General features: G+C 41.0%; 1 protein-coding gene across 2 annotated transcripts in view; it reads right to left on the minus strand.

Annotated features, from left to right (window-relative positions):
• The window catches only part of LOC140726510 (folliculin-interacting protein 2-like), a 99,083-nt gene extending 72,549 nt beyond the window's left edge, over nt 1-26,534 (minus strand). For both annotated transcript variants that reach the window (XM_073043003.1, XM_073043002.1), the window contains exon 1: nt 26,337-26,534. In XM_073043003.1, the coding sequence (XP_072899104.1) occupies nt 26,337-26,425 (89 nt within the window). In that variant the 5' untranslated portion in view covers nt 26,426-26,534. The remainder of the gene's footprint in view (nt 1-26,336) is intronic.
• Nucleotides 26,535-27,064: the final 530 nt, after the last annotated feature.

The following is a 27,064-nucleotide window of genomic DNA, read 5'->3' on the forward strand; positions in this document are numbered from 1 at the left end:
ATATCTTCCTGTAAATCTCACTAGATCAAGTATTTCAAATGTATTTAACTGTTATTATTGGAAATGTTTCCATATATAGAATCAACCACAACTACTTATGAACTAAATGCACACAAAAACAACAAATATAATCTAGTTTAAAATTTCTTATCCACAGTTAATAATGGTAGAAAAAAAATGGAACTAGAGATAGCATAGTCACTATTTCACTGTAGTAACTGCTTTACCAATGTACAATTGTCCAGGTAGGAAGCAGTCAACAAGCTATGTCTTTCTTATTTGGTATACATAATGATTATACTTCAGAATATTTTCCCCATGGCTACGCTGCCTGAAAATGGAAAGAGACAAAAGGCCAAGGCTAAAGGCTTTTGAAATTATCTGTCAAAAAAAAACCTTGTGATGATCAAGTTTGGAGATCAAAATCTGTTAGGAAGTGGAGAACAAATGGCAGGGATCTCAGGAGTCAATACAAAGAGAGTCCTTGGAGTACAAATTTAGAGCTGCCTGAAAGCGGTGACAAAGGGTAGTGAAAAAGGCATTTGGTATGCTCATGCTCATAGGCTGAGGCAGAAGGTACAAGAGAAGGAATGTTATGGTGCAGTAGCACAAGACATTGGTTAGACTGCACTAACAGCATTGTGCACAGTTCTGGTCGTCATACCACAGGAAATAAGAAATAGATTGCAGAAGAGATTCACCAGAATGTTGTTGGAATGGAAAGCTGTAGTCATCAGCAGAAAAGACACACTCTTTTTTGCTTAACTCCAGCTTCAAAGTCCAGGACCCTTACAATTCACCGACTACCATAACATGCCCACTGCAGACATAATCTCACTGACGTTCTACTCTGCTTTGGAGCACCTAGACAGCACCAAAACATCAGGCTGAAGTTTATCACTTACAGCTCAGCATTCAATACCAACATCCTCTCAGCATTAACACCAAGCTTCGAAACCTGGGCCTCCAAATTCTCAACTTCATCAGGAGACCACTGTCGGTATGGATTGGTTGCAACATCTTGACAATACAAGAGCAAGTCAAAGATATGTGCTTAGCCCATTGCTCTACTCTTTCTACTCATTACTGTGTGGGCACTCAAACACCAACTAATAACATCACTGCTACTCATAAATTCTCAGATGGTGACAAGGAGGCACACAGGCATGAGATAGATCAGCTGTTTGAGTGGTGTCAGAACAATAAATTTGCCCTCAATGTCAGCAAGAAGCTGATTGTATGAAAGGGAAGTCAGAAGGCAGCATCCATCGTGAAGGGCTCACCCTCTTCTCTTGGCTACCATCAGGAAAGTTGTACAGGAGCCTGAAGATCTATAATCATTCACTCAGAAGCAGCTTCTTTCCTTTTGACATCAGATTTCAGAACAGTCCGTGAACTCAAACACTACCTCGTTATTTTTGTACCATTTTGAAATATATTAATTTATGTCTCTGCACTATACTGCTGCCCAAAAACAAATTTCACAATGATAATAAAACTGATGACTGTCAAGCCTTCTTAGGAGGATGTGTTTGAATAAGGTCATCTTTCATTTTTTTTAAAACTCCAAGGAATGGACACAAAAGGACCTGTAAATGCAATGCGACCCCAAAATAAAAATTTAATTTCGCTTACCTTAGATGCTGCCTAACATACACCATTTTCTGTCAGAATCTAACATCTGCAGTTCAGTTCTGATATTCAAATTCTGAATTATTCCCAACACAATCATCTTTTCAGCCCAATAAAATGAAACATAAACAAAACACGGTTAAGCCAAAGAGAATGGAAGAGATGGCAATTTGTAAGTTTTCTTTAAAAAAAAAGAGATGCAAAACACATTTTAAATAAAAATCCATTAAGCATACAAAACCTGCAACTGCCATATGTGTCAATGATAACCAAATTACATAACAGATGAACCATTTCTAACTGAGCACTTCATTAGTTAAACCAGTTGAGTGTGACACTTGTGTCATGAGTTAATAGCTTATCACATCATCACATGATACCTTGTGCTGTTCCTTCAGAAACAAGCTTTTATGAACTAGCTCTGCAAGGTTGTTCAAACATTGGCTACAATAGACCAAATGCTATCATGTGAGTGGCTGTCATCTGACAACTCTTGGCAGCCTTGCTGATCTCCGCAGGTCATGTAGAAAGCAAATACGTAAATGGAAGCTTTAAAAAAATAATGTAAATCTACAGTGCAACTGACATGAAGCTGCTGAAATAGAATATGCTGAGAAAGAATTATCGAAAACTGCAAACGAAAACCACCCGTAGAAACTTCAAAAAGGAAAACTGAATGTTTTCCATTCATCAAAACAAAAAGGCACTCAGGCATTTGTAAGGTCTTACATTTGGTAAGTTCTGAAAGCACATCAGCTGCACACAAAAGAAGACACATTCTCCACATTTCTAGAACAACTTCTTCCCCTTCCCTCCATCTGATTTCTGAATGAACAATAAACCCATGAATGCTTAATCAGTATTTTCTCCACTTGTTGCACTACTTACATGCTTGTAGTAATTTATAGTTCTATTATTATGTATTGCAAGGTACTGTTGCCACAAAACAACAAATTTCATGACATATGCTGACGATATTAAACTTGATTCTGATTAATCTTCATGTTCTAGTACTGACAGCAAAATAACAAAAGCACAATTAGATGACAAGGGCAACAAGATAAAATTACTGCTGTAAGACAGTTCAAGAACTTGGCCTCCAAATATGCAATTATGTAAACATTATTTGAAGCTCCAAGACCAATTCTTGGATATTCATAGTTTTGAAGTGGAGGCACTGGAGGTCAAATAAACTCCCTTGTCCTGTAAATTAAGTCCACCCCAACAAGCAGCTTGTTTGCAGGCGAGATGCACTGAGTTATTGAAGCATACAAAGAGAATAGGTCTCAATGAATACCTTCATAATCTTCTTTTTGATGTTAAGTATGAAACCCATCTGTATTCCAACCTGCCAGCACTGCCTAACAACAAAGGTCCACAATGAACCCTTCCCAAAAAAACAAAAAGGACCACTTCCCATACTTTGGGAGCCACCTTTCAGTACAATAGCTACTAACAATGAACTTTATTGCCTTTAGTGCACCTACCCAACCCTTAACTATCTGGGAGATAGAGTCATTGACAATCAAGAGATCAAACCTGGCACAAATCTTAAAGTTTATTAAACAGTTGTGAAGTCTGTACGCTTCTAAAAATGAGGACTACTCTGAAAATGTTTGAGGTAGTTGAAAGTCAATCATTTCAACCATGGGACATTCCTGCAGAAGTTCTTTGGGGTAGCATCCTAGACTCAACATTGTCAGATTCTTCAAATGTAAGATCAGAAGTAGGGATATTCACTGATGTTAGCACCATTTGTAACTCCTTACATTACAGAACAGTCCACCTGCAAATGCAGCAGGACTGAGACAACGGAAGACGATGGCGCCTACTTTACTTGCATCTTCAGAAATAGCTCTATTTCTAACTTCAATATCTCTCTTTTTCCTTTTCAGGGTTCTTTTGAAGACCAAGTCGTGGAGTTACACACTGACTTCCGGTTCTTTGCGGGAATGGGATGGGTCTCACAATCGGCAGTTTCCCTTGGCTCTGGAGGCTGGTGGTCCGCCTGGTGCATCGTGAAAGACAGAAGATCGAAAGCAGTGAGCTGGCTGCATGACCAGAGACCCAAGTTCTTTGGGCACAGAGCTCGGAAAAAGCGACAACAGACTTTTAACACCATAAATCTGTGAGTTGTTTTGTTATGTCTCCCCTCTCGCTGTGAAAGGGGACACCTCTTTTTCTCTTATGGGGGGGGGGGGGAAAGAGAGAGAAAGAGCGTGCGCGCCTGTGGCATGTCGAATACCGGGTGAACGAGTAGTGCAAGTCTGTGTCTTTATTGATGCTTTGCTGCTGCTTATGTGTGGGAGGGGTGAGCTGGGGGGGGCTTTGGGGTTCTAAAATTTAACTGTCATTCATTCTTTGGGGCACTCCTCTAGTTTTTGTGGATGTTTGAGAAGAAAAAGAATTTCAGGATGTATATTGTATACATTTCTCTGACATTAAATGTACCTATTGAACAATATGCTGGCCTGGGCTGATAGAACATTCACACCACAGGAGCACTCAGCAATAATGAAACCCCTGCAAGAGAAAATCCAGCTATCACCGTCTGACATTCAATGGCATTACCATCACCGGATCTCTCATCATCTGGTCAAGTTAGAAGAGCAACTTTGCACTTGAGTGGATGAGAGCAGCTTTATCAAAACTCAATGCCATACTTTCACACACCCTTCCTGGTGGTGCTGCCAAGTTTTGAAACTCTTAATTCTACATCTTCTGTTATTGTCATTTTTGTCACATTCCTATTTGCATTCTAATTACTGCTATATTGTTTTACACACAATTTATAATTACCGTGTACATTGCTTACAGAAGGAAATCCAATACACACTGGCGTATATGACAATAAACTAATCTGAATCTACAGCAGTCCACCTGACAGCCATCAATGCACAGTAACAGCAGTTTGCACTAACTATCTAAAAGTACAGCAGTGGCTCAACAAGACCCCTTAGAAGGCACCAAAGCCAGCTACAAGGACAATGGCCAGCAAAAGCATGGATCACCATCCTGAACTTGCTTTCCAAGCCACATACCATCCCGACTCCATCAGGTGACGGTACAGTTAGTGCATTAGGCTGCTCTGTCCTGTTAGCAACATATAATACAAAGCAGTCTAATGCACTAACTGCTACATGAATTCTTAGATCTATTCCCTTTGATCAATTCGCTGCTTATTTCTCGTACCCAGTATGAAATGAGGACTCTTGGACCTGAAGCCCACTGAAGTTTCTAACATTTTCTTATATTATTATAATTAGTGAGGTCAAAACAACTGTGGCCACATTGTTATATCTACTGTTCAAATCCCAAAATACCATTGTACTTAATGAAGGAGAGGCAGCAAGCTGTTATTAGTGCATCCCCCAGCCTCACAACAGTGGAAAGGCACCATTCAGATGACGACTTTTGAATAGTTGCATTTTGCAATACAGTGGATTCCTGTTAATTCGGCCATCTGTTAATTGGGTTGGCTGTTTATTTGGAACAACTCTTAATGAACAAAAAAAACCTAACGGAGAAAATCATCCGGATTCCCTGTTTATTTGGGACACTATGCTGCTTAATTGGGACAAGTGACTACTGCCAAACAGTTTCTCACTAGTGTCAGTCGTCCGCACTTCTGTGGCTGTTAGACACTACTTCAACAAATTAAGAACTAGGAAAAATTAAGGTACCAACCAACAATCTTGAAAGCTACCGTGAAAATGAAGATTTGGAAGAATCAATCATCAAAAACATCGGATGAAGGCAGTTCATTATCTCCACTCAGCGATTTTGTTCATTTACAGTCAATCAAAACAACATGGTGATGTTCACTGGGTGAATTCTTCCTTCATTATTAGGAACCAATATAGTTTTAAAGCACTGTAGTAGTATTAGCAGTATTCCAATTTGTTCTGCATTTCATTTAAATATATAATTTGTTAATCAGTTAAACTGCAGTTTGTCTTTTTTTAAAAATATCTTTTTAACTATTTCCATGAAACTTCAGCTCACTGGTGCAGCCACTTAATTGGACCAAAATATACTGGTCCCAATGCGTCCCAATTAACTGGAATCCACTGTATTTCATTTCTCACCTGAGCTGCTTAATGTCAAATCAATAGCAACATATGGCTAAGCACAATTGAGAGCAGCTGTATTATGCTGCCCTTCAAAGAAAAGACAGCAATGAAAGAGTGGCTCACTACTTTGGATTAAGTAGATCAACATAAATACAGTCATGCAAAATATATTAAGACAGATTTCCTTTCACCTCTCAGGAAAGTCAAAAGCGAAAGGAAATAATTTTAATTGAGACGTACAAGTAAAAACTATTGTTTCAAACAGGGGTTCCCAACCATTTTTATGCCATGAACCATTCCCATTAACTGAGGGGTCCGTGGACCCCAGGTTGGGAATCCCCGGCAAAGCTTGTTGGTTTCTGTCATGCAATAATGTCCACCATTACTCTTAGTTACGTCTGAAAACAACAGTCACATCACCCTTTCCATATGCTGTATTTTAATTGTGCTCTTTTAAACTCAAAACTGTCACAAAAAACATAAATCAACATTCAAGCTCAGAACCACCCCCACAGTGCAAAGTCATCGACTGCGCCTATAAACAAACACATGATGCTCTTGCACCCTGGCACAGCTCAAATCAGAAGACAACTGCTAACCACAAAACTAAGCATGACAGGTCACATTTGAAGTTTAACTTGGTTGACAGAGGAGAAAAGCTGCCAGAAAAGGGCTAAAACATGCTGCAATAGACACAACAGAACAAATTATTTAACAAATACTTTGAATATCATAAAAAAAGAATTAATCAAGGGATTGAAATGTGCTCCACATCTTTCTCAATTAATCTTAAGTGACAAGGTTTTGGCAGAAACTTGAATTTAAAGTTTGGCTGATACTCGTAAGTTTTTTTAAAAATATGAAAAATTCAGTCTCCCTTGGCAGTTAGGAGGGAATTAAATCAAAAATATTTATTTTTCTTATTTTGCATTTTAATTTTTAAAAAAGATAACATAGATCCACAGAAACTTTGGCATAACATAGCAGCAAAAGCAACAAGAGTTGTCCATTAGATTCCCAATATGTGCCTGCATCTTGCCAGTTTTATGCATATAAACACTATACCCATCTACCCATCACCATCTTTGCAGCCTACACCCAGGGACAGTGCACTGTATGGTGCCCAAACAAATTCGGAGCAAAAATAAAAATGTCAGGCTCACACCCATTCTTCATGTGGGAATGCAAGGACATACCTCCTGCTTCTCATATTGTAGGAAAACCACTGAAGCAGCTTTTGAAGCTAATTTTTAATAGCCATATTTACCCCATCATACACTAAAATAAAGCATTACAATTAATCTGAAGAATCTATCAGCAAACAGCCTTTACAAAATTTGGTTCCACTGTGTGACAAATATATTGAACACAAATCTAATTTGGCATTACTTGGTGAACTCATCTCATTGCTCCTTTTAGTATCGTGTTTGGTAAGATTACAAATTGTGTATAGAAATATTAAATATACATAAACTTCATCATCCACAACCAACATTTCAATTTAGAGTTTCAGAGAAGTTGCAGATGTTAATTATATCTGGAGAGGGGGAGGAAAAAAAAAGCTTTGGGAATTTGCTGCAGAGAAAAGCAAAATTATTACTGATTGATAATTTACAGAACTCACCAGTTACAAAAACAGAAAGCAAGTTAACTGTGGAAAGCAGATAGTGAAGGAGTGCAGATTTGAGGCTTTGACGAGAAGAGGCTGAGGACAACCTTCACTCCAAGAAGTTTCAAAAGTTGAGGCAAGTATTGGGTAGGTCATGGCAGCTGAGATCGGCCCCGTGGTTTGTTCATCCTGCAGCATGTGGGAAATCAGGGATACTTCCAGCGTCCCTGACGACTGTGTGTGCAGGAAGTGTGTCCAACTGCAGCTTCTGGCAGACCCAATTGAGCGTCTGGAGCTGCGATTGGATTCATACTGGAGCATCTGCAATGCTGAGAAAGTCGTGAATAGCACATTCAGTGAGTTGGCCACACCGCAGGTAAAGGCTACACAGGCAGAAAGGGAAGGGGTGGCCACTAGACAGCGTAGCAGTAGGCAGGTAGTGCAGGAGTCCCCTGGGGTCATCTCCATCCTAAGCAGATACACTGTTTTGGATACTGTTAGGGGAGATGTCTCATCAGGGAAAGGCAGCAGCAGCCGAGTTCATTGCACCATGGGTGGCTCTGCGGCACAGGAGGGAAGGAAAAGGAGTGGGAGAGCTATAGTGATAGGGGATTCGATTGTAAGGGGAATAGATAGGTGTTTCTGTGGCCGCAAACGAGACTCCAGGATGGTATGTTGCCTCCCTGGTGCAAGGGTCAAGGATGTCTCTGAGCGGCTGCAGGACATTCTGGAATGGGAGGGTGAACAGCCAGTGGTCGTGGTGCACATAGGTACCAACGATATAGGTAAAAAACGGGATGAGGTCCTACAAGGTGAATTTAGGGAGTTAGGAGATAAACTAAAAAGTAGGACCACAAAGGTAATAATCTCTGGATTACTACCAGTGTCACGTGCTAGTCAGAGTAGAAATAGGAGGATATTTCAGATGAATACGTGGCTTGAAAAATGGTGCAAGGGGAAGGGATTCAAATTTCTGGGACATTGGAACCAGTTCTGGGGGAGGTGGGACCGGTATAAACAGGACGGTCTGCACCTGGGCTGGACTGGAACCAATGTCCTAGGGGAAGCGTTTGCTACTGCTGTTCAGGAGGCTTTGAACTAATGTGGCAGGGGGATGGGAACAAGTGCAGAGAGACAGAGGGGTGTAAAATAAGGGTAGAAGCAAAAAGTAGTAAGGTGAAAAGTAAAAGTGGCAGGGCAAAAAGCAAAAAGAGCCACTTTTCAACATAATTGTATAAGGGCTAAGAGAGTTGTAAAAACAAGCCTGAAGGCTTTGTGTGTCAATGCGAGGAGCATTCGTAACAAGGTGGATGAATTGAATGTGCAGATAGTTATTAATGAATATGATATAGTTGGGATCACAGAGACATGGCTCCAGGGTGACCAAGGATGGGAGCTCAACATCCAGGGATATTCAATATTCAGGAGGGATAGACAGGAAAGAAAAGGAGGTGGGGTAGCATTGCTGGTTAGAGAGGAGATTAACGCAATAGAAAGGAAGGACATTAGCCTGGAGGATGTGGAATCGATATGGGTAGAGCTGCATAACACTAAGGGGCAGAAAACGCTGGTGGGAGTTGTGTACAGGCCACCTAACAGTAGTAGTGAGGTTGGGGATGGCATTAAACAGGAAATTAGAAATGCGTGCAATAAAGGAACAGTAGTTATAATGGGTGACTTCAATCTACATATCGATTGGGTGAACCACATTGGTAAGGGTGCTGAGAAAGAGGATTTCTTGGAATGTATGTGGGATGGTTTTCTGAACCAACATGTCGAGGAACCAACTAGAGAGCAGGCCATTCTAGATTGGGTATTGAGCAATGAGGAAGGGTTAGTTAGCAATCTTGTCATGCGAGGCCCCTTGGGTAAGAGCGACCATAATATGGTGGAATTCTTCATTAAGATGGAGAGTGACATAGTTAATTCAGAAACAAAGGTTCTGAACTTAAAGAAGGGTAACTTTGAAGGTATGAGACATGAATTAGCTAAGATAGACTGGCAAATGATACTTAAAGGGTTGACAGTGGATATGCGATGGCAAACATTTAAAGATCGCATGGATGAACTACAACAATTGTTCATCCCAGTTTGGCAAAAGAATAAACCAGGGAAGGTAGTGCACCTGTGGCTGACAAGGGAAATTAGGGATAGTATCAAGTCCAAAGAAGAAACATATAAATTAGCAATAAAAGGTGGCACACCTAAGGACTGGGAGAAATTCAGAGACCAGCAGAGGAGGACAAAGGGCTTAATTAGGAAAGGGAAAAAAGATTATGAGAGAAAGCTGGCAGGGAACATAAAAACTGACTATAAAAGCTTTTATAGATATGCGAAAAGAAAAAGATTGGTCAAGACAAATGTAGGTCCTTTACAGTCAGAAACAGGTGAATTGATCATAGGGAACAAAGACATGGCAGACCAATTGAATAACATGCAGGTACAGCAGGCGGTGAAAAAGGCAAATGGTATGTTGGCATTCATAGCAAAAGGATTTGAGTACAGGAGCAGGGAGGTTCTACTGAAGTTGTACAAGGCCTTGGTAGACCGCACCTAGAATATTGTGTGCAGTTTTGGTCCCCTAATCTGAGGAAAGACATTCTTGCCATAGAGAGAGTACAGAGAATGTTCACCAGATTGATTCCTGGGATGGCAGGACTTTCATATGAAGAAAGACTGGATCGTCTAGACTTATACTCACTGGAATTTAGAAGATTGAGGGGGGATCTTATTGAAACGTATAAAATTCTAAAAGGGATTGGACAGGCTAGATGCAGGAAGATTGTTTCCGATGTTGGGGAAGTCCAGAATGAGGGGTCACAGTTTAAGGATAAAGGGGAAGCCTTTTAGGACCGAGATGAGGAAAAATTTCTTCACACAGAGAGTGATGAATCTGTGGAATTCTCTGCCACAGGAAACAGTTGAGGCCAGTTCATTGGCTATATTTAAGAGGAAGTTAGATATGGCCCTTGTGGCTAAAGGGATCGGGGGTATGGAGAGAAAGCAGGTACAGGGTGCTGAGTTGGATGATCAGCCATGATCATACTGAATGGCGGTGCAGGCTCAAAGGGCCGAATGGCCTACTCCTGCACCTATTTTCTATGTTTCTATGTAATATTTGAGTTCAATAAGAGTCTGAGAATGATCCAAGCACCCGAAAAGAAGCAGTGTTGTTCCTCTAGCTTTTGGTAGGCCTCATCGAAACAATACAGGTCAGGGCTGCTTCCCACATACGAGTATTAGTGACTGGCTAGGTTTGCAAGGAGAGATGAGATCAGAGTCTGGGCTCAATACAGTGATTCACATTTGCCAGTTGATTGGAGTGGCTGACTCTAACATCGGAGTAGCGTGGAGAATTAAAATGAACTGATCTTGTTGTAATATTATTTTTCTTCTCTCTACTTTTATTGTCCAAAACACTGGACATTTGCAGAAATATCACCTGTACGTCATAGTTCTCAATATCCCTTTGTTATTTTCTGTAACCAGATGCTTCATCAGCAGCAACTCTGGCCTCACCCAAAAGATATTCACCATATCCTGCCCCTGCCTCTTGTATTCCTTCTGTGTCTAACTTCTCACTTTCCCCATTTTGACAAAAGACCTCCAGCCAGAAATTGTTTCTCTTTCCCCAGGTGCTGCCTAACGTCAGTGTTTTTCATTTAAACTTAAGTTCCCAAAGAACTACTTTAACCTCAGTTCATAACATAATGGCTTCAATTATAACTTTGGACTCAAACCTAACGCTTCCCACTGACATATCAGTACATTACTGAGAGGTATATTAAACTAAACTTTTCAGTGGACATACTGGTCTATTTCAGCCCTCAAACATTTTCTTATAGATTATCAAATAACATGCAATGGGTAACACATGAATTAATACAGATTAATACAGAGCCCAGTTATGATACAACTTGCAGTACTGGACCAGGACTTTTAAAGGCAAGAGAGTGGCTTGAAACAGCTATTGTACTTTAAAACCTCTCCTACGCAGGTTTCTATCATCATCGGATACAAATGACAACCAATCAATCAATGGAGATTTTGAATACACCCCAGATATTGGCTTCACTACACTGCAAACGTGATATGCAAGTATATAAATTGCTTAGAGGAAAGAGTGCAACAAGAATAAAACCTGGTTATATCTACTCTTCTTCAGTATCTCCACTGAAAAGTTTAGTTTAATATACCTCTCAGTATTGTACTGATAGGTCAGTGGGAAGCATTAGGTTTGAGTCTGAAGTTACAATCGAAGCCATTATGTTATGAACTGAGGTTAAAATAGTTCTTTCGTAACCATAAGTATAAATGAAAAACATTTCAACACACTTGCACATGATTAAAATTAAACTGTGCTTTAAAGTCTTATAAGCACATAAGTGTAAATTTCTCTAGAGAGCCAGCCCCTCCAATCAATCTGCACATGTGAATCAGTCCATTGAACCCAGATTGTGCTTTTATCTCTCCATCCATACCTACACATTACATGACCTTATTGCTAAATAAACTTGATACACGTTCACTGATTTCACAATGAAGTTACCATCCAGAACATTTTCAGGTCAACTGAGATAGAGCAGCTGATAGAATGCTGCAAGCACAACAATTTGTCTCTCAACATGGACAAGACTAAAGAGATGATTGTGGATTTTAGGAAGGTACAGGCTGACCACTCCTCAATTTTGCATACATGGCTCCTCGGCGCAGAGGGTTAGAAGCACCAACTTTCTGGGAGTGCATATAATGACAATCTCAACTGGTACCTCAACACCACATCTTTAGCCAAGAAAACACAACAACACTCCACTAACTGAGAGATTGAAATAAGCGAGGCTGCCTTCCCCCTTCCAACGTAACCAATTTTTACAGGAGCACCTTTGAGAGTATCCTGACCATCTACATCATCTTCTGGAAGGGGAATTGCAAGGCATCTGACCCCAAAACCCAATGAATCATTGCAAAGACCACTGAGAGGATCTTTGGTATCCTTCACTCATATTTATCAAAAGCACCACATACACAGGGCCTCTTAGCATTGTCATTTCCCCGCTGGAATTTCCCCATGGGGATGAATAAAGTATCTATCTATCTATCTATCAATGATCCCTCCCATCCATCCCACAACCTCTTTGACCCCCTATCATCAGGCAGGAGGTAACATAGCATTAGGACAAGGACTGTTAAAATGGGAAACAGCTGCCCCAAGGCTATGAGACGACTGAAATACCTGCCACCACCCACGTCTCATCATGCATGACATGCCAGTAGCATTATACAGTTTACTTTTTAAACTTATTAACTTATTTTTAGCAAGTCACACAAGAAAGCTGATAAATAATGGGAACAACAACACATACAAAATGCTGGTGGAACACAGCAGGCCAGGCAGCATCTATAGGGAGAAGCGCTGACGTTTCGGGCCGAGACCCTTCGTCAGGACTAACCGAAAGGAAAGATAGTAAGAGATTTGAAAGTAGTGGGGGGAGGGGGAAATGCGAAATGATAGGAGAAGACCGGAGGGGGTGGGATGAAGCTAAGAGCTGGAAAGGTGATTGGCGAAATTGATACAGAGCTGGAGAAGGGAAAGGATCATGAGACGGGAGGCCTCAGGAGAAAGAAAGGAGGTGGGGAGGGGGGAGCACCAGAGGGAGATGGAGAACAGGCAAACAACTAAATATGTCAGGGAAGGGGTAAGAAGGGGAGGAGGGGCATTAACGGAAGTTAGAGAAGTCAATGTTCATGCCATCAGGTTGGAGGCTACCCAGCCGGTATATATGGCGTTGTTCCTCCAACCTGAGTTTGGATTCATTTTGACAGTAGAGGAGGCCATGGATAGACGTATCAGAATGGGAATGGGACGTGGAATTAAAATGTGTGGCCACTGGGAGATCCTGCTTTTTCTGGCGGACCAAGCGTAGGTGTTCAGCGAAATGGTCTCCCAGTCTGCATCGGGTCTCACCAATATATAAAAGGCCACACCGGGAGCACCGGACGCAGTATACCACACCAGCCGACTCACAAATGAAGTGTCGCCTCCCCTGGAAGGACTGTCTGGGGCCCTGAATGGTGGTGAGGGAAGAAGTATAAGGGCAGGTGTAGCACTTTTCCGTTTACAAGGATAAGTGCCAGGAGGGAGATCGGTGGGAAGGGATGGGGGGGGACGAATGGACAAGGGAGTCGCGTAGGGAGTGATCCCTGTGAAAAGCAGAAAGGGGGGGGGGAAGGGAAAAATGTGTTTGGTAGTGGGATCCTGTTGGAGGTGGCGGAAGTTACGGAGAATTATACGTTGGACCTGGAGGCTGGTGGGGTGGTAAGTGAGAACAAGGGGAACCCTATCCTGAGTGGGGTGGCGGGCGGATAGGGTGAGGGCAGATGTGCGGGAAATGGGAGAGATATGTTTGAGAGCAGAGTTGATGGTGGAAGAAGGGAAGCCCCTTTGTTTAAAAAAGGAAGACATCTCCTTCCTCCTGGAATGAAAAGCCTCATCCTGAGAGCAGATGTGGCGGAGGAATTGTGAGAAGGGGATACCCTTTTTGCAAGAGACAGGGTGGGAAGAGGAATAGTTCAGGTAGCTGTGAGAGTCTGTAGGCTTATAGTAGATATCAGTAGATAGGCCGTCTCTAGAGATGGAGACAGAAAGATCAAGAAAGGGGAAGGTGTCAGAAATGGACCAGGTAAATTTGAGAGCAGGGTGAAAGTTGGAGGCAAAGTTAATGAAGTCGACGAGCTCAGCATGCGTGCAAGAGGCAGCGTCAATGCAGTCGTCGATGTAGCGAAGGAAAAGAGGGGGACGGATACCCGTATAGACTTGGAACATGGACTGTTCCACAAAGCCAACAAAAAGGCAGGCATAACTGGGACCCATACGGGTGCCCATGGCTACACCCTTGGTTTGGAGGAAGTGGGAGGATCAAAGGAGAAATTATTGAGAATAAGAACTAATTCCGCTAGACGGAGGAGAGTGGTGGTAGAGGGGAATTGGTTAGGTCTGGAATCCAAAAAAAAGCGAAGAGCTTCGAGACCATCTCGGTGGGGGATGGAGGTATATAGGGACTGGACGTCCATGGTGAAAATAAGACGGTGGGGGCCAGGGAACTTAAAATCATTGAAAAAATTCAAAGCATGAGAAGTGTCATGAACATAGGTGGGAAGAGATTGAACAAGGGGGGTTAAGACAGTGTCAAGGTATGCAGAAATAAGTTCAGTGGGGCAGGAGCAAGCTGAGACAATAGGTCTACCTGGACAGGCAGGTTTGTGGATCTTGGGTAGGAGGTAGAAACGGGAAGTGCGGGGTGTGGGAACTATGAGGTTGGTGGCAGTGGATGGGAGATCCCCAGAGCTGATAAGGTTGGTGATGGTATAGGAGACAATGGCCTGGTGCTCCTTAGTGGGGTCATGATCAAGGGGTAAATAAGAGGAGGTATCAGAGAGTTGTTGCTGTGCCTCGGCCAGGTAGAGGTCAGTATGCCAGACAACAACAGCTCCCCCCGTATCAGCAGGTTTTATAGTGAGGTTGGGATTGGTGTGGAGGGAGCGGAGAGCAGAGCGTTCAGAAGGAGTGAGGTTGGAATTGGAACAGGGTGTGGTGAAGTCAAGACAGTTGATGTCCCGTCGGCAATTAGCAATAAAGAGATCCAGAGTAGGCAGAAGACCAGAGTGGGGTGTCCATGAAGAGGAGGAGGGTTGAAGACGGGAGAAGGGGTCATCGGTGGGGGTAGGACAGTCCTTGTCAAAGAAGTAAGCTCGGAGACAGAGCCGGCAGAAGAAGAGTTCAGCATCATGGCGTACGCGGAACTCACTGAGGTGTGGGCGAAGGGGGACAAAGGTGAGGCCCTTAATGAGGACAGAGCGCTCTGCCTCAGAGAGTTGAAGGTCGGAGGGGAATGGTAAAGACCCGGCACGGATGAGAGATGGGATCAGAGGGGGGAGGGAGGCTGGTAGTGTCAGTGGAGAGGGAAGGGTTGGGGTGAGAGGAAGATGGAGCCTCTGAGGGCCCAGGAGCTGACAATGGGATCTGAGGGAGAGGGGATTGCAGAGTGGTGGTGGGGGAAGGGGAGACGGGAGTCACAATCGCAGCATGTGAAGACCCGGCCTGGAGTTCAAGGCTGGAGTCGCAGTCGGTGGTTGCACAATCACTTTGAAGCTGTCCATGGTCGTTGGAACCCACGTTGATGGTGCTGGAGACCAGGTTTTCAATATGCCCTGGGTTGCTGGGGCAGCCGACATCGACAGCTGGGGCGAATCCATGGCCGTTGGAACACGCGGTGATGGTGCTGGAGTCCGGGTTTTCAATATGCCCTGGGTCACTGGAGCAGCCGAGATCGACGGCTGAGGCCAATCCATGGCCGTTGGAACACGAGAAATTAAATAATGGGAAGTTTGTCTTACAAGATTGGCCAAGTTAAGCCAACAGTTATTGGAATTTATAAGTGTGAGAGGTCTTGAGGGTCTCAATGGACTGAATGCAAAAAGGATCCTTTCACTTGTGAAGACATCTAGAATTATGACATATTGTTTAAAAATAAGGGTTGCACACTTGGGACAGAGAGGATGCATAATTTTCAGAGGGCTGAGTGTCTTTGGAACTCTTTTCCTTTTAAGTGCATAAGAAGCAGAGTCTAAATATTTTAACACACAAGAAGCTATGCTAGGGGTTACCAGTGCTGAAAATCTAGCCATCCATTGTGGATTATAGGCAAGAGGCCAAATAACCTGCTCTGAACTCATGGACATAAATCATTCCCCATTTTCGAGCCATCTGTACCATCTTTAATTTCATATTAGATCCCAGCTTCCACATTTATAATGGAAAAGTACGCAGTTGCACGAGGGTGCAACTACTGTTCCAAATCAGAACTGTTTTTTTTTAAAAAATCACTGACAAATGTTGTGAAATTAGTTACTTGCAGCAGCAGTACAATACAATACATACATAAAAGTTACAATATTTTTAAAAAAGTGAGAGCAAAATAGTGAGGTAGTCTCCATGGACTCAATAAAAAAAAATCCCTTATGGGAATGTAAACACTAAAAAATATTCATATAAAGTTAGGCCATGGTAAGAATATGAAAGAGTTGGGTATAGTGAAAAGCAAAGGTTGTTTTGAGAATTACATGAAACGTGCGTGGCTACCATCGATGTTCTTCCAGCAACTCACGGCCATTCTAAATGTTGATTATTTTTCTTGCCCCAAGACTCGTTACTTCTAATCAAAATGGAATGGCAACAAAAAAAAAAACATAAGCAAAGAACAAACCAGGAAAAAAATGAATGCAGATTCATCCAGTTGTGAATACAGGCTCCAGCTGAACACCCACATAATGTAAAAATGTGTCAGAGATGCTGCCTGAACTGCTGAGTTCCTCTAGCATGTTGCGTGTATTGCCATAGTTCTCCTTGCGCATTACTGATGGTGGTTTCACTATGCCATTTCTCTCAGTCTCCGCCTTATCCGTGATCCACCTCTGCATTCATGCTATATAGTTCAACTAAATTCTGGAACTGAACACTTCATCTTCAAGGACATCTTCGGACACAAGACAACTGATCACAGTTGCACTAGAAGAAGCCTGGATAGGTCAAGGGTCCACCTCAGCAGAGATTCCATTATCCTGAGTTCACTCCACCATATAGCACCTCTTTGACTGCTCTGCAGAAATGCTCAAGTGAAAAGCTTTCAGCAGCAAAATTTAATGGCTACATGAAAAAAAAATCCTTGTAGCAGTTGAGGCACATAAATCTACATGACTGACCTTGCGTTTTAAATGTCACTTGCTTTTTCTTTCTAGTTTAAAGAAATAGGGCTGAACACCATTTTTGGATTATTAAAAAATACAAATTTTATAGATATATACTGAGGTGCCAATAGCATTGACTCCCTAAAAAAAAAGCGCTCAGAGAAGTTTAGGAACTTTTGGTCTAAACCTAGACCATACCCTTCACACATTCTCTTCATTCCACCTTCAAAGCATGTGATGCAATCTAATCCAAGCACCAGCTAAATAAAGCAGTTATGTTACCAGGCATACTATTGGTCTCTGCAATGCACACAGAGAACAATTACCAACTACCACACAGTCTAATGGCTGTGTTCACCTTGCAAACTGCCTGGAAATGCTAACTTTATAATCAGCCACATTATACGTGCTTGATAGATTCAGATACATTCTAAGTGAAATTCAAGTGAGTAAGTAATTTCATGAATGAAATATTGCAATTTCTGATAAAAGAGCAGAATTAAATTTCTTCTGAAACAGAACTGAATGGTTGAGTTATTAAATTTCCTGTCAACATTAACTAGGGTTTTGTATTATATTATTTACTATATGGTGTAACTAATGTTACTATATGGTGTAATTGCATTCTAATGTTTGTGTTAATCACAATGGGGTTGAGAAAGGTATTAAATTCCCCAAGGAGAACGATCCTATCCTAGAAAGTCCCATTGTAAATGTGCTCAAACATGTAAAACTAGGTAATTTTATGACAAGTTTGTTTGTCTGCATGTATTAAGGAGACAAGGTACATTACATTAGAAGATAACACTTCCTATAAACCACTTCTTCCTGAAGTGGTGCCCAGTAATAGACAATTACAAATCTACTCTTACACTTACTACGGTAAGTCTGCTGGTACAAACATATCCAATTCTGTAGCAATTGTTAATTTGCAAATTAATAAATGTTCAGTAATGATCTGCATCTGTGGTACAAGACAAAGATTTATACAGAAATATGGCTGATAACATGCTGCACTAAACCTCTAATACAAATACTTGCCATGAAGTGTAGCACTGGAATTTCAAGTCATATTTAAAATGGTATTACTTACATCCTTCATATACATGAGTAAAAAATCTTTACGTTATGTCTCCGTCTAAATGTGCAATTTATAGTATTTTATAATAAACATTATATACAACAGGATAGTCAGTGTAACATAGAAATACAAGCAATCATTGAATGTCTCCAGTGTGTTTGCATTTAAGCACACAGAATTCTCTTCCATTACACACTTCAGAAATCAGTTTGTTTCACTCTAGAGTTTAAAAAGTTTCAATGAAATTTTATATATACTTAAGATTATTAACAATTTAGAGACAGATGAAAATTGCCTTCTCAGTAATGAACAAATATTTAAATCAGCAAGGCAAACTAAAAGTAAGATCACCTTACCTGCCTGCAGGTGTGAATGGTCACATCTAGTACAACGGGATTTGATCATTTCAGACCAAGTCCAATAGCTATCAAGTACTATTGAGAGAACTCAAAATTCCAGATAGCAGCTATCTTTGGAAATTACAACTACTTTCTGAGATAATTAATTGCTTTAAAATTACTCACCCACTTTCAATATTGTTCAATAACAATCATCAGAATCCTAAACGGCCCAACCATAAACACCACAGCTAGGTACTGTACGGAAAATGCCTCAAATTCTGATTCCTGAGCCTTGTTATCTTCTAAAGAATACTACCCTTCCTGCTGATATGAATTCTAGCATCACCTAAAATGATACCCATAATCAGAAACATAACCATTCCACCACCATCAACATTGATTTCTTCCAGCTCCTGTTTACATCATACAATGAGTGGCAAAAACAAAGTTTCCCTGAAAGACTCCCAAACCTATGAATTCTCCCACCAAAAGTCTCAAAGGGCAACAAGCACATGGGCTGTTTTCTGCTTCATGGAGACCGCTTTCACTTGGATACAAATCATTCCTTAATTGCCACTAGAGCAAAACTGTAGGACTCCTGACCTAACATCACATACATAGGAATATCTAATTGTAGTGGTTCAAAATGATGCCTCACTACCACCATTTTAATGGCTATTAGATATGTGGAATAAATACTGGCTTGTAAAACACCATGTGTAAACAAAGTCAAAGTATAGAAAACAGCATTTCCTGGTCAAGGTTGAGTGTATTGTCAAATACACAAGTAAATATATGCACAGGTTCAATGAGAAACTTGCTCGCAGCAGCACACTGGCACATTGCATTATATAAACAGCACTCACAAGAAAGACTAATTAAAAATTACTCTCCCCCCCACACACGATTAGAACAAAAGCCACTATGATATTACAAAGGTATGAAATGTGACAAATAAACTGATGAATCTTTCATATTTCCACACACACACAGAAATTGCAGTTCAAACAGCACCATGCCAATTCAGCATGGTGATACAATAAAATTGACCTGTAAAATTAGTTCAGAATTCTCCAAGTGGTAAAGTCACAAGCTGAACTTCTGTACAGCTCCATGCCAATAAGGCTAACCTTTTGATTGGGAAATAAAAACATTTCAGAATGAGGATGGGAGAGGTTCCGGAGGATTGGAGGGTTGCAGATGTTGTTCCCTTATTCAAGAAAGGGAGTAGAGATATCCCAGTAAATTATAGGCCAGTAAGTCTTACCCTCTGTCACTGGTAAGTTGATGGAGAAGATCCTGAGAGGCAGGATTTATGAACATTTGGAGAGGCATAATATGATTAGGAATAGTCGGCATGGCTTTGTCAAAGGCAGATCATGCCTTATGAGCCTGATTGAATATTTTGAGGATGTGACTAAACACATTGATGAAGGTAAAGCCGTAGATGTAGTGTATATGGATTTTAGCAAGGCATTTGATAAGGTACCCCATGCAAGGCTTATTCAGAAAGTAAGGAGGCATAGGATCCAAGGGACGTTGCTTTGTGGATTCAGAACTGGCTTACACACAAAAGGCAAAGAGTAGTTATATAGACGGGTTATATTCTGCACGGAGGCTTGTGCTCTGTTCTGGGACCCATACTCTTTGTGATTTTTATAAATGACCTGGATGAGGAAGTGGAGGGTTGGGTAAGTAAATTTGCTGATGACACAAAGGTTGGGGGTGTTGTGGATGGCTGTCAGAGGTTACAACGGGACATTGATCGGATGCAAAACTGGGCTGAGAAGTGGCAGATGGAGTTCAACCCAGACAAGTGTGAGGTGGTTCATTTTGGTAGGTCAAATATGATGGCAAAATATAGTATTAATGATAAGACTCTTGGCAGTGTGGAGGATCAGAGGGATATTGGGGTCCGAGTCCATAGGACACTCAAAGCTGCTACACAGGTTGACGCTGTGGTTAAGAGGGCATAAAGTGATTTGGCCTTCATCAATTATGGGATTGAGTTTAAGAGCCATGAGGTAATGTTGCAGCTATATAGGACCCTGGTCAGACCCCACTTGGACTACTTTGCTCAATTCTGGTCGTCTCAGTACAGGAAGGATGTGGAAACCATAGAAAGGGTGCAGAGATTAACAAGGATGTTGCCTGGATTGGGGAGCATGCCTTATGAGAATAGGTTGAGTGAACTCGGCCTTTTCTCCTTGGAGCGATGGGGGATGAAAGGTGACCTGATAGAGGTGTTCAAGGTAATGAGAAGCATTGATTTTGTGGATAGTCAGAGGCTTTTCCCCAGGGCTGAACTGACCAGCACGAGTAGGCACAGTTTTAAGGTGCTTGGAAGTAGGTACAGAGGAGATCTCAAGGGTGTTTTTTTTATGCAGAGGGTGGTGAGTGTGTGGAATGGGCTGCCAGCAGTGGTGGTGGAGGCGGAAATGATAGGGTCTTTTAAGAGACTCCTGGATGGCTACATGGAGCTTAGAAAAATAGAGGGCTATGGGTAAAGACTAGGTAGTTCTAAGGTAGGGACATGTTCGGCACAGCTTTGTGGGCCGAAAGGCCTGTATTGTGCTGTATGTTTTCTATGTTTCTATGTTAAGAGAATCAATCACGTTATGAACACATATGGAGAGAAGAGAAAATCAAATGACTTGTCAGAAGTTGAGTGAAACTTCTCTGCTCGCTGTCAAAGACCATAAAGGAAAATAAAACTGAGAAAAGGTCTATACTGACACTACCCACGTGACACCTGCAAGATGAGGTACTACTTTCTGAAGGATGTAAAGGAAAAAATCCAGTTATACAGTGTATTTAACAACATTAGGTTCACCCAAAAGTAATCTATGCCAGTATTAATTATTTTAATTCATGCAGCACCTATTCTAGGCTCAACAGAACCACATAAACAACCACAGTAACAACCAAAAAATTTGTATTAGATGAGACAAATTCACCAAGACATCACAGATATGCCTAATTAGCTCCCTGCTATTTCTATGATCCAGAGCTTTGAGTGATCAGAAAAAGCTACTTTCTCCAGTGTTTCTGCTTTGTCCAGTAGTTTTCCTCTCCTAACTATTGCTACCCTAATGCAAATGTCAGATGAATCTGAGAAGCAGACTCAGTTGTCCTGTAAGTTCCAACCAAGCTCTACTAAAAGCAGATCCATGCTGTTATTAATCATACTGGAGACTGCTTTCAGTAATCCTGAGCTGTGCAAACACATTTGTCATGATATTATTCCACCAACATTAGCAAGGCAAAATGTGTTCATCCTATACTGCAAATGAAGTACTGACAGGACAATAATTTTTTTAAAATGTTCAATATTCCATACTTGGGTTTGCTTGCCCATTATTTCTGTGAATTGACCAAAGGAACATGACATATTATTAACAGAGAAAGGAAAAACACCTCAAATTATCTTAACTGCTCATGCCCCTGGTACAAGTTGAAAAGCTCACTGGAAACAAAATATAATAAATGTGTTTTCAGAATCTCTGGGCACTATTTGTTAACATTAAACAATCCTCACAATTAGTACTGAAGGCATTAAACTATTGTATTTGATCGCTTCACTTTACTCTCTCCATTATTACACTGTTTATATGGTGAGTAAAAATTTCCTGCTGCAGAATGTTGAAAAGTCTTTAGTCTCCCATTACAATTTCCATTTAACTATACATATCATACCTCACCCCTGAAGCTGCTTAAGTCTGAACCACACTGCTTTTAATCATGTTGACTGGGATGTTTTGACATTTCCATGCCTTCAAGTTCACAAACCTGCTTCAACTCATCTGCAGTTAAAACTCCAATCTACATCTTTGTTCTCACTCAACTCCAATTCATATTCCAGTTCGGCTTCCTTTGTTTTACTTTCTGTAAATTTTGCATCGACCAAAACTCTACAATATTGTCTCAACTTTTGCACTCTCTCACCACCTTGTGCTCCCAATTACACATATTTTTGCTCTTGGTCTAGTTCATCTTCTGTAATTCTACAACCAGAGACATCTATACTCTTCTAATTAAGGCCAGTTACTCAACCCCAAACTTCCGAGAGTCACCCTTTCAAATGCCCAAATCCAATCTCTAGAACTTATCACTCCTTTCCTTCCCTAAACCAAAAAAAATTCTTTCAACCAATCTTTTGGTCATCTCTTTAAAGTGGGTTAGAAAACTTGATAATATCCCCAATGAACTGTTTTGGGACATTTTGATACAAAGTTCTGAACAAATTGTGGCAAACACCCGAGATAAGAAAACAGTGAAACCAATGGATTCTGTCTACGTACAACAGAAGTTATTTCAGAGAATAGCGAAAAAATAACCAGAGTATCTTTACATTTTAATTAACTTGTATAATTTATTGAAACAATAGATAGAGTCAATAGCAGATTTTCAATTAATGACATGATCTGCTGAATTTTGAACCCAATCTGATTCCATGAAAAAGTTGAGCGATTACCAATAAAAGTAAACTGAAGGACAAATGTAGGTTCTCAAAATAGTATACAAATATAACTAGCTATTATATTGCAATTGCTGCTGGAAGTCTGTGCATAGTCATTAAGCTGAGCCATGACTAACCTCAGACAAACGTGCTGCTGACTTAGATCAAGTTCATATTTGAAAGCTGAACACATAACCACATGAGGGTGAAGAAAGATAACTCCACCCCTCACATGGGAATGAAACAGCAGCCAAAAGGATTATAGCTAATAGGGAGGGTGAAAGCAGTGGACAAAGAAAAATAATGGGACTATAACAGCTGTTGAGAAACATGATAAAAACCCCATAACTTTTCCATTAGAAGGGCTGTTCTTCATGAGACAAGAAAATATAAAAGGCACAGGAAAATCCCTGAAATTTCAGCACAATCTAGAGTGAGGTAGAAATCACAGCGTCACTATTTTTTTTAAAAGAGCAAGCAAGTGTTAATACTTAATGATAAGAAGCATTACTCTCCACAGATGCTGCCTGACACGCTGTGAATTTCAAGATACAGATGAGGCCTTCCATTGATCGGGGTCAACAATGGATACTACATCCATCGTTGCAAGTCGATACGCAAGCCAGGGTGAGCACGTTGTTGCCCATGCAGCAGGTTCCCACTCTCTTTCCAGCTAATAAATCCAAAGGAACAGCAGAAACTGATAGTTTGGCGCGAGTGGCGGCTCTGAAGTTGCCAGTCAGCATTGAACTCCACGAAGGACTGCCTTGGGATTCCAGCTCATGATTTTCCTTGAGGTTTACTCCCCATGAGTGGATATAGCTGCAAGGCAGCAGAGGTTTAAGATCAGAGTTTTTCTCCTCCAAGATGTCAACCATGGTTGACAAGCCCCGTCTGCCCAAAGCAACTGGTTTTCAGGTACCAGTATCCAGCCTTTGCCCCTTCTCCTGTCAGTAGAAACAATTCCGCTGGGCTTAATAACTGAGCCACATGTGAAAGCCAGGAGCTGTATGTGGTTGTTAAGTGGCTATTTGACACACACCAGTGGGAACATGTAATAGGTTGTGGAAACTTACCCCCTACTACCTCCTATGAGCGTGGCAACCTTAAGGAATCTTCAAGATACAATTTGCTGCCTTTAAGTACAAGCAATTCTTGAAGCATTACATATGTCATTACTTTAAAAATACACATTTAACAAAAATGCAAACAAGGTTCTCTCAATTTTTTTTAAAGCATCAATCCAAATTCCCTCATATTGCTCCCTTCAAAACATTTTCATGATAAGCAAGGGCTTATCCTGGATTCTCCCTTTGGTGACTGAGGAACCTTATACAACTTGGAGATGAGAAACCAGGCTTACCCCTTTCTTTTCATAGATCATAGCAGTTGTGGAGGTTGTATTCCTAGAAAACCATCCATACTCACAATGTTCCATAATGTGAAGTCCTATTTCCATTGAACCCCACCCACACCTCTGAGAGAAAGCCTTTCCTACAGGAGGATTCTCGCTCATATTAAGCTATTTTATCTGCGATGACTAAATGATCAACCACCATAATTTATTAGCTAAGACCAATATTAGACTTCAAGATGGACAAAGCTTATGCAGCAGGAAAGAGTTTAGAAGTGAAGATATCAGGGAAAGGAAAAGGGATTCAAGAACCAAGTTCACAGGAGAAAGGTGGAGAAGGAGTTCAGATGAGTAATGGGTTAAATTATGATGACTTTGTGGAGGTAGATTAATAGTCATCAGAGAAAAAGACTCTCAGATGAAGAATGTGGCAGCACTGCATGCTGAGATATCTGTTCATTTCCTCAGACTGGAGTGACTCACCTGGGACTGCTAACCCAAACAAAGAGGTCATATTCAAGTCTTACTGTTAGTATTGAGTATATAGATAAAAATTGAAAGGCAACAGAAATTAATTATGTTTCCCCTCAGACAAATTCTGTAAAGACAAATTTAATTCTCTCTTTCAAATTTTACATATAACTTGTCAATTTCCATTACCCAAACACGCAGCAATGCAGGTGTCACCTGTACTTCTGGCTCAGTCTTTCTCAATAACATGATTAACACAAGTGTTTCTCCAATTGAACACTCTGGGGTAAAACATGAAATAACTTTTACACTGATGTCATGTGATAGAAAAGTACTTAGAAAGTATTCACAAGCTCAAAATATACTTGAAATTCTGCTTCCCCTTAAAGGACTATAAGGCAAAGAACATCTGTGCTTTGGTAGCATAATTTTATTTTGTTGAAATATTAAAACTGCAGAGATAGATCAATAAGCAAATACCATTGCTAAATGCTATTTCTTTCAGCTTTATGAAGAACTTAAGCAATAGGAGTGGTCTATTTGGATCATCATGGAGGTTTTGACACTCAAAAGTCATTGATCTTTTACAAGTGTCACTTCTCTGCAGTAATTTCATTCTCCGTGATTCACTTAATACCTAAATAAAGCTTTTAAATGTGATCTATACTTAGTGACTAAGCCTCCACAGCCCTCCTTAGGTTAAAGAAATGTATGATTTGCTACCTTTTGGGTGAAAAAATACTTCTCTCATCTTCTTCATTAATGGCAAAATCATTACTTTGAGGCTAAGCTCTAGATCAAGACACTAGGAATATCTGTAGAGATAAATAACTGCAATAGCTCTCATGAAAATGAAGCAAGCCCTTTGGCCCATCAAATTGACGCTGGCTCACAAAAAATTCAATTCCCCCAATTATTTCACTGTAACTTATCCTCTCACACAAGTCCAGCAACTCCATCCCAATTATCCTACAATAGGGGCAATTTATTGCAGTTAATAACCTACAAGCCAGCAAATCTTTCAAATACAGGAGGAAAACAGGATCCAGAGGAAACCCACAGAATCAAAAGGAAAACATGCAAACGCCACAGATAGCATAAGAGAGCAGAATCAAACTGGGTAATGGAGGTACAAGGCATGAACAATAGTAGCTGTCCACCCTTGCCATACTTCAATTCTTAATATGTATTTCAACTACACAGAACAAAAGCAAGTTGTCAACACAGACATGGTAGAAATTTCTAACCAAACATAATAACAGTCCTTAAATATTATCGTTAAATAAACTATTTTATGACATACCAATTTGTGTTCTATCAGTATTAATACGTTCTGACGAGAAAAACAGATTATAGCAATACACAGCTAACAACACGGGGTTAACTTTCAATCAAAAGTACTAATCACTTATTGTCTTCAAGAAATTTCCAAGTGATTGAAACAAGTGCTGATGATATTGAACGTTGAAGCCTTCAGCTGCCCCTCGAACCCTCCCACCAACCAGTCCAGCATTCAGACCCAGACCCCATTCCCTCTCAATACATATCATCAGGCATTTCACTCGACATTACCTAAACCCCGGACCCTCCTTGGAATTTTTCGAAGGCGATGCCGCATTTGCCCTTTTATTAAACAGCTTCTGTAGCAGAGTTGGAGCCATTTTGTACCATTTTATTGGTACAAAATAAGATCATTCGGTAGCATTGTAAATAAAAGTTAAACAACTCCATTTAGAGCTTAACAGTCATGTGACTAACATCGGCAGCCAGCCGCACCGTACGCTCCCATTAGACACCATGCCAACAACGACCAACTTTCTGATTGGATGTCGTTTCGGAACCGCTATTGATAATTGGACCGGAGCGTACAAATGGGCATGTTTTCATTGGACGAGATCCGAACGCCTTACATCCTCCAATCAAAGCGATTGGATAGCGAGCGGCTGAAGCCTGCCTTTCGCATGTGGCTGGCGAAACTCGAGTGGGCTCTGGCGGCTGACCAGGTGCCTTCTTTCGGGATCGGTAATGTGGCACCCAGAAGCAAGGTAACCGTAATACAGCAAAGATCTGGCAGTCAATCAGTAAAGGACACCACGGCTATAAATAGCGTACTCAGAGGATGTGCTTTACTGTGAACGAACAGGACATGATCTCGTTGAGTTGGATGAAGACAGCGGTGTTAAAGGCTGACACTGCCAACAAGTGACATCGTTTTATAAAAAAAAAGTTGGTTGTAAATACGGGTTTCTAGATCAAAATGCTGAAGAATTAACGAGAAAACACAGATTTTAGATCCAGTA

Source organism: Hemitrygon akajei, chromosome 4 (assembly GCF_048418815.1).
Source record: "Hemitrygon akajei chromosome 4, sHemAka1.3, whole genome shotgun sequence".
Classification (NCBI taxonomy): Eukaryota; Metazoa; Chordata; class Chondrichthyes; order Myliobatiformes; family Dasyatidae; genus Hemitrygon; species Hemitrygon akajei.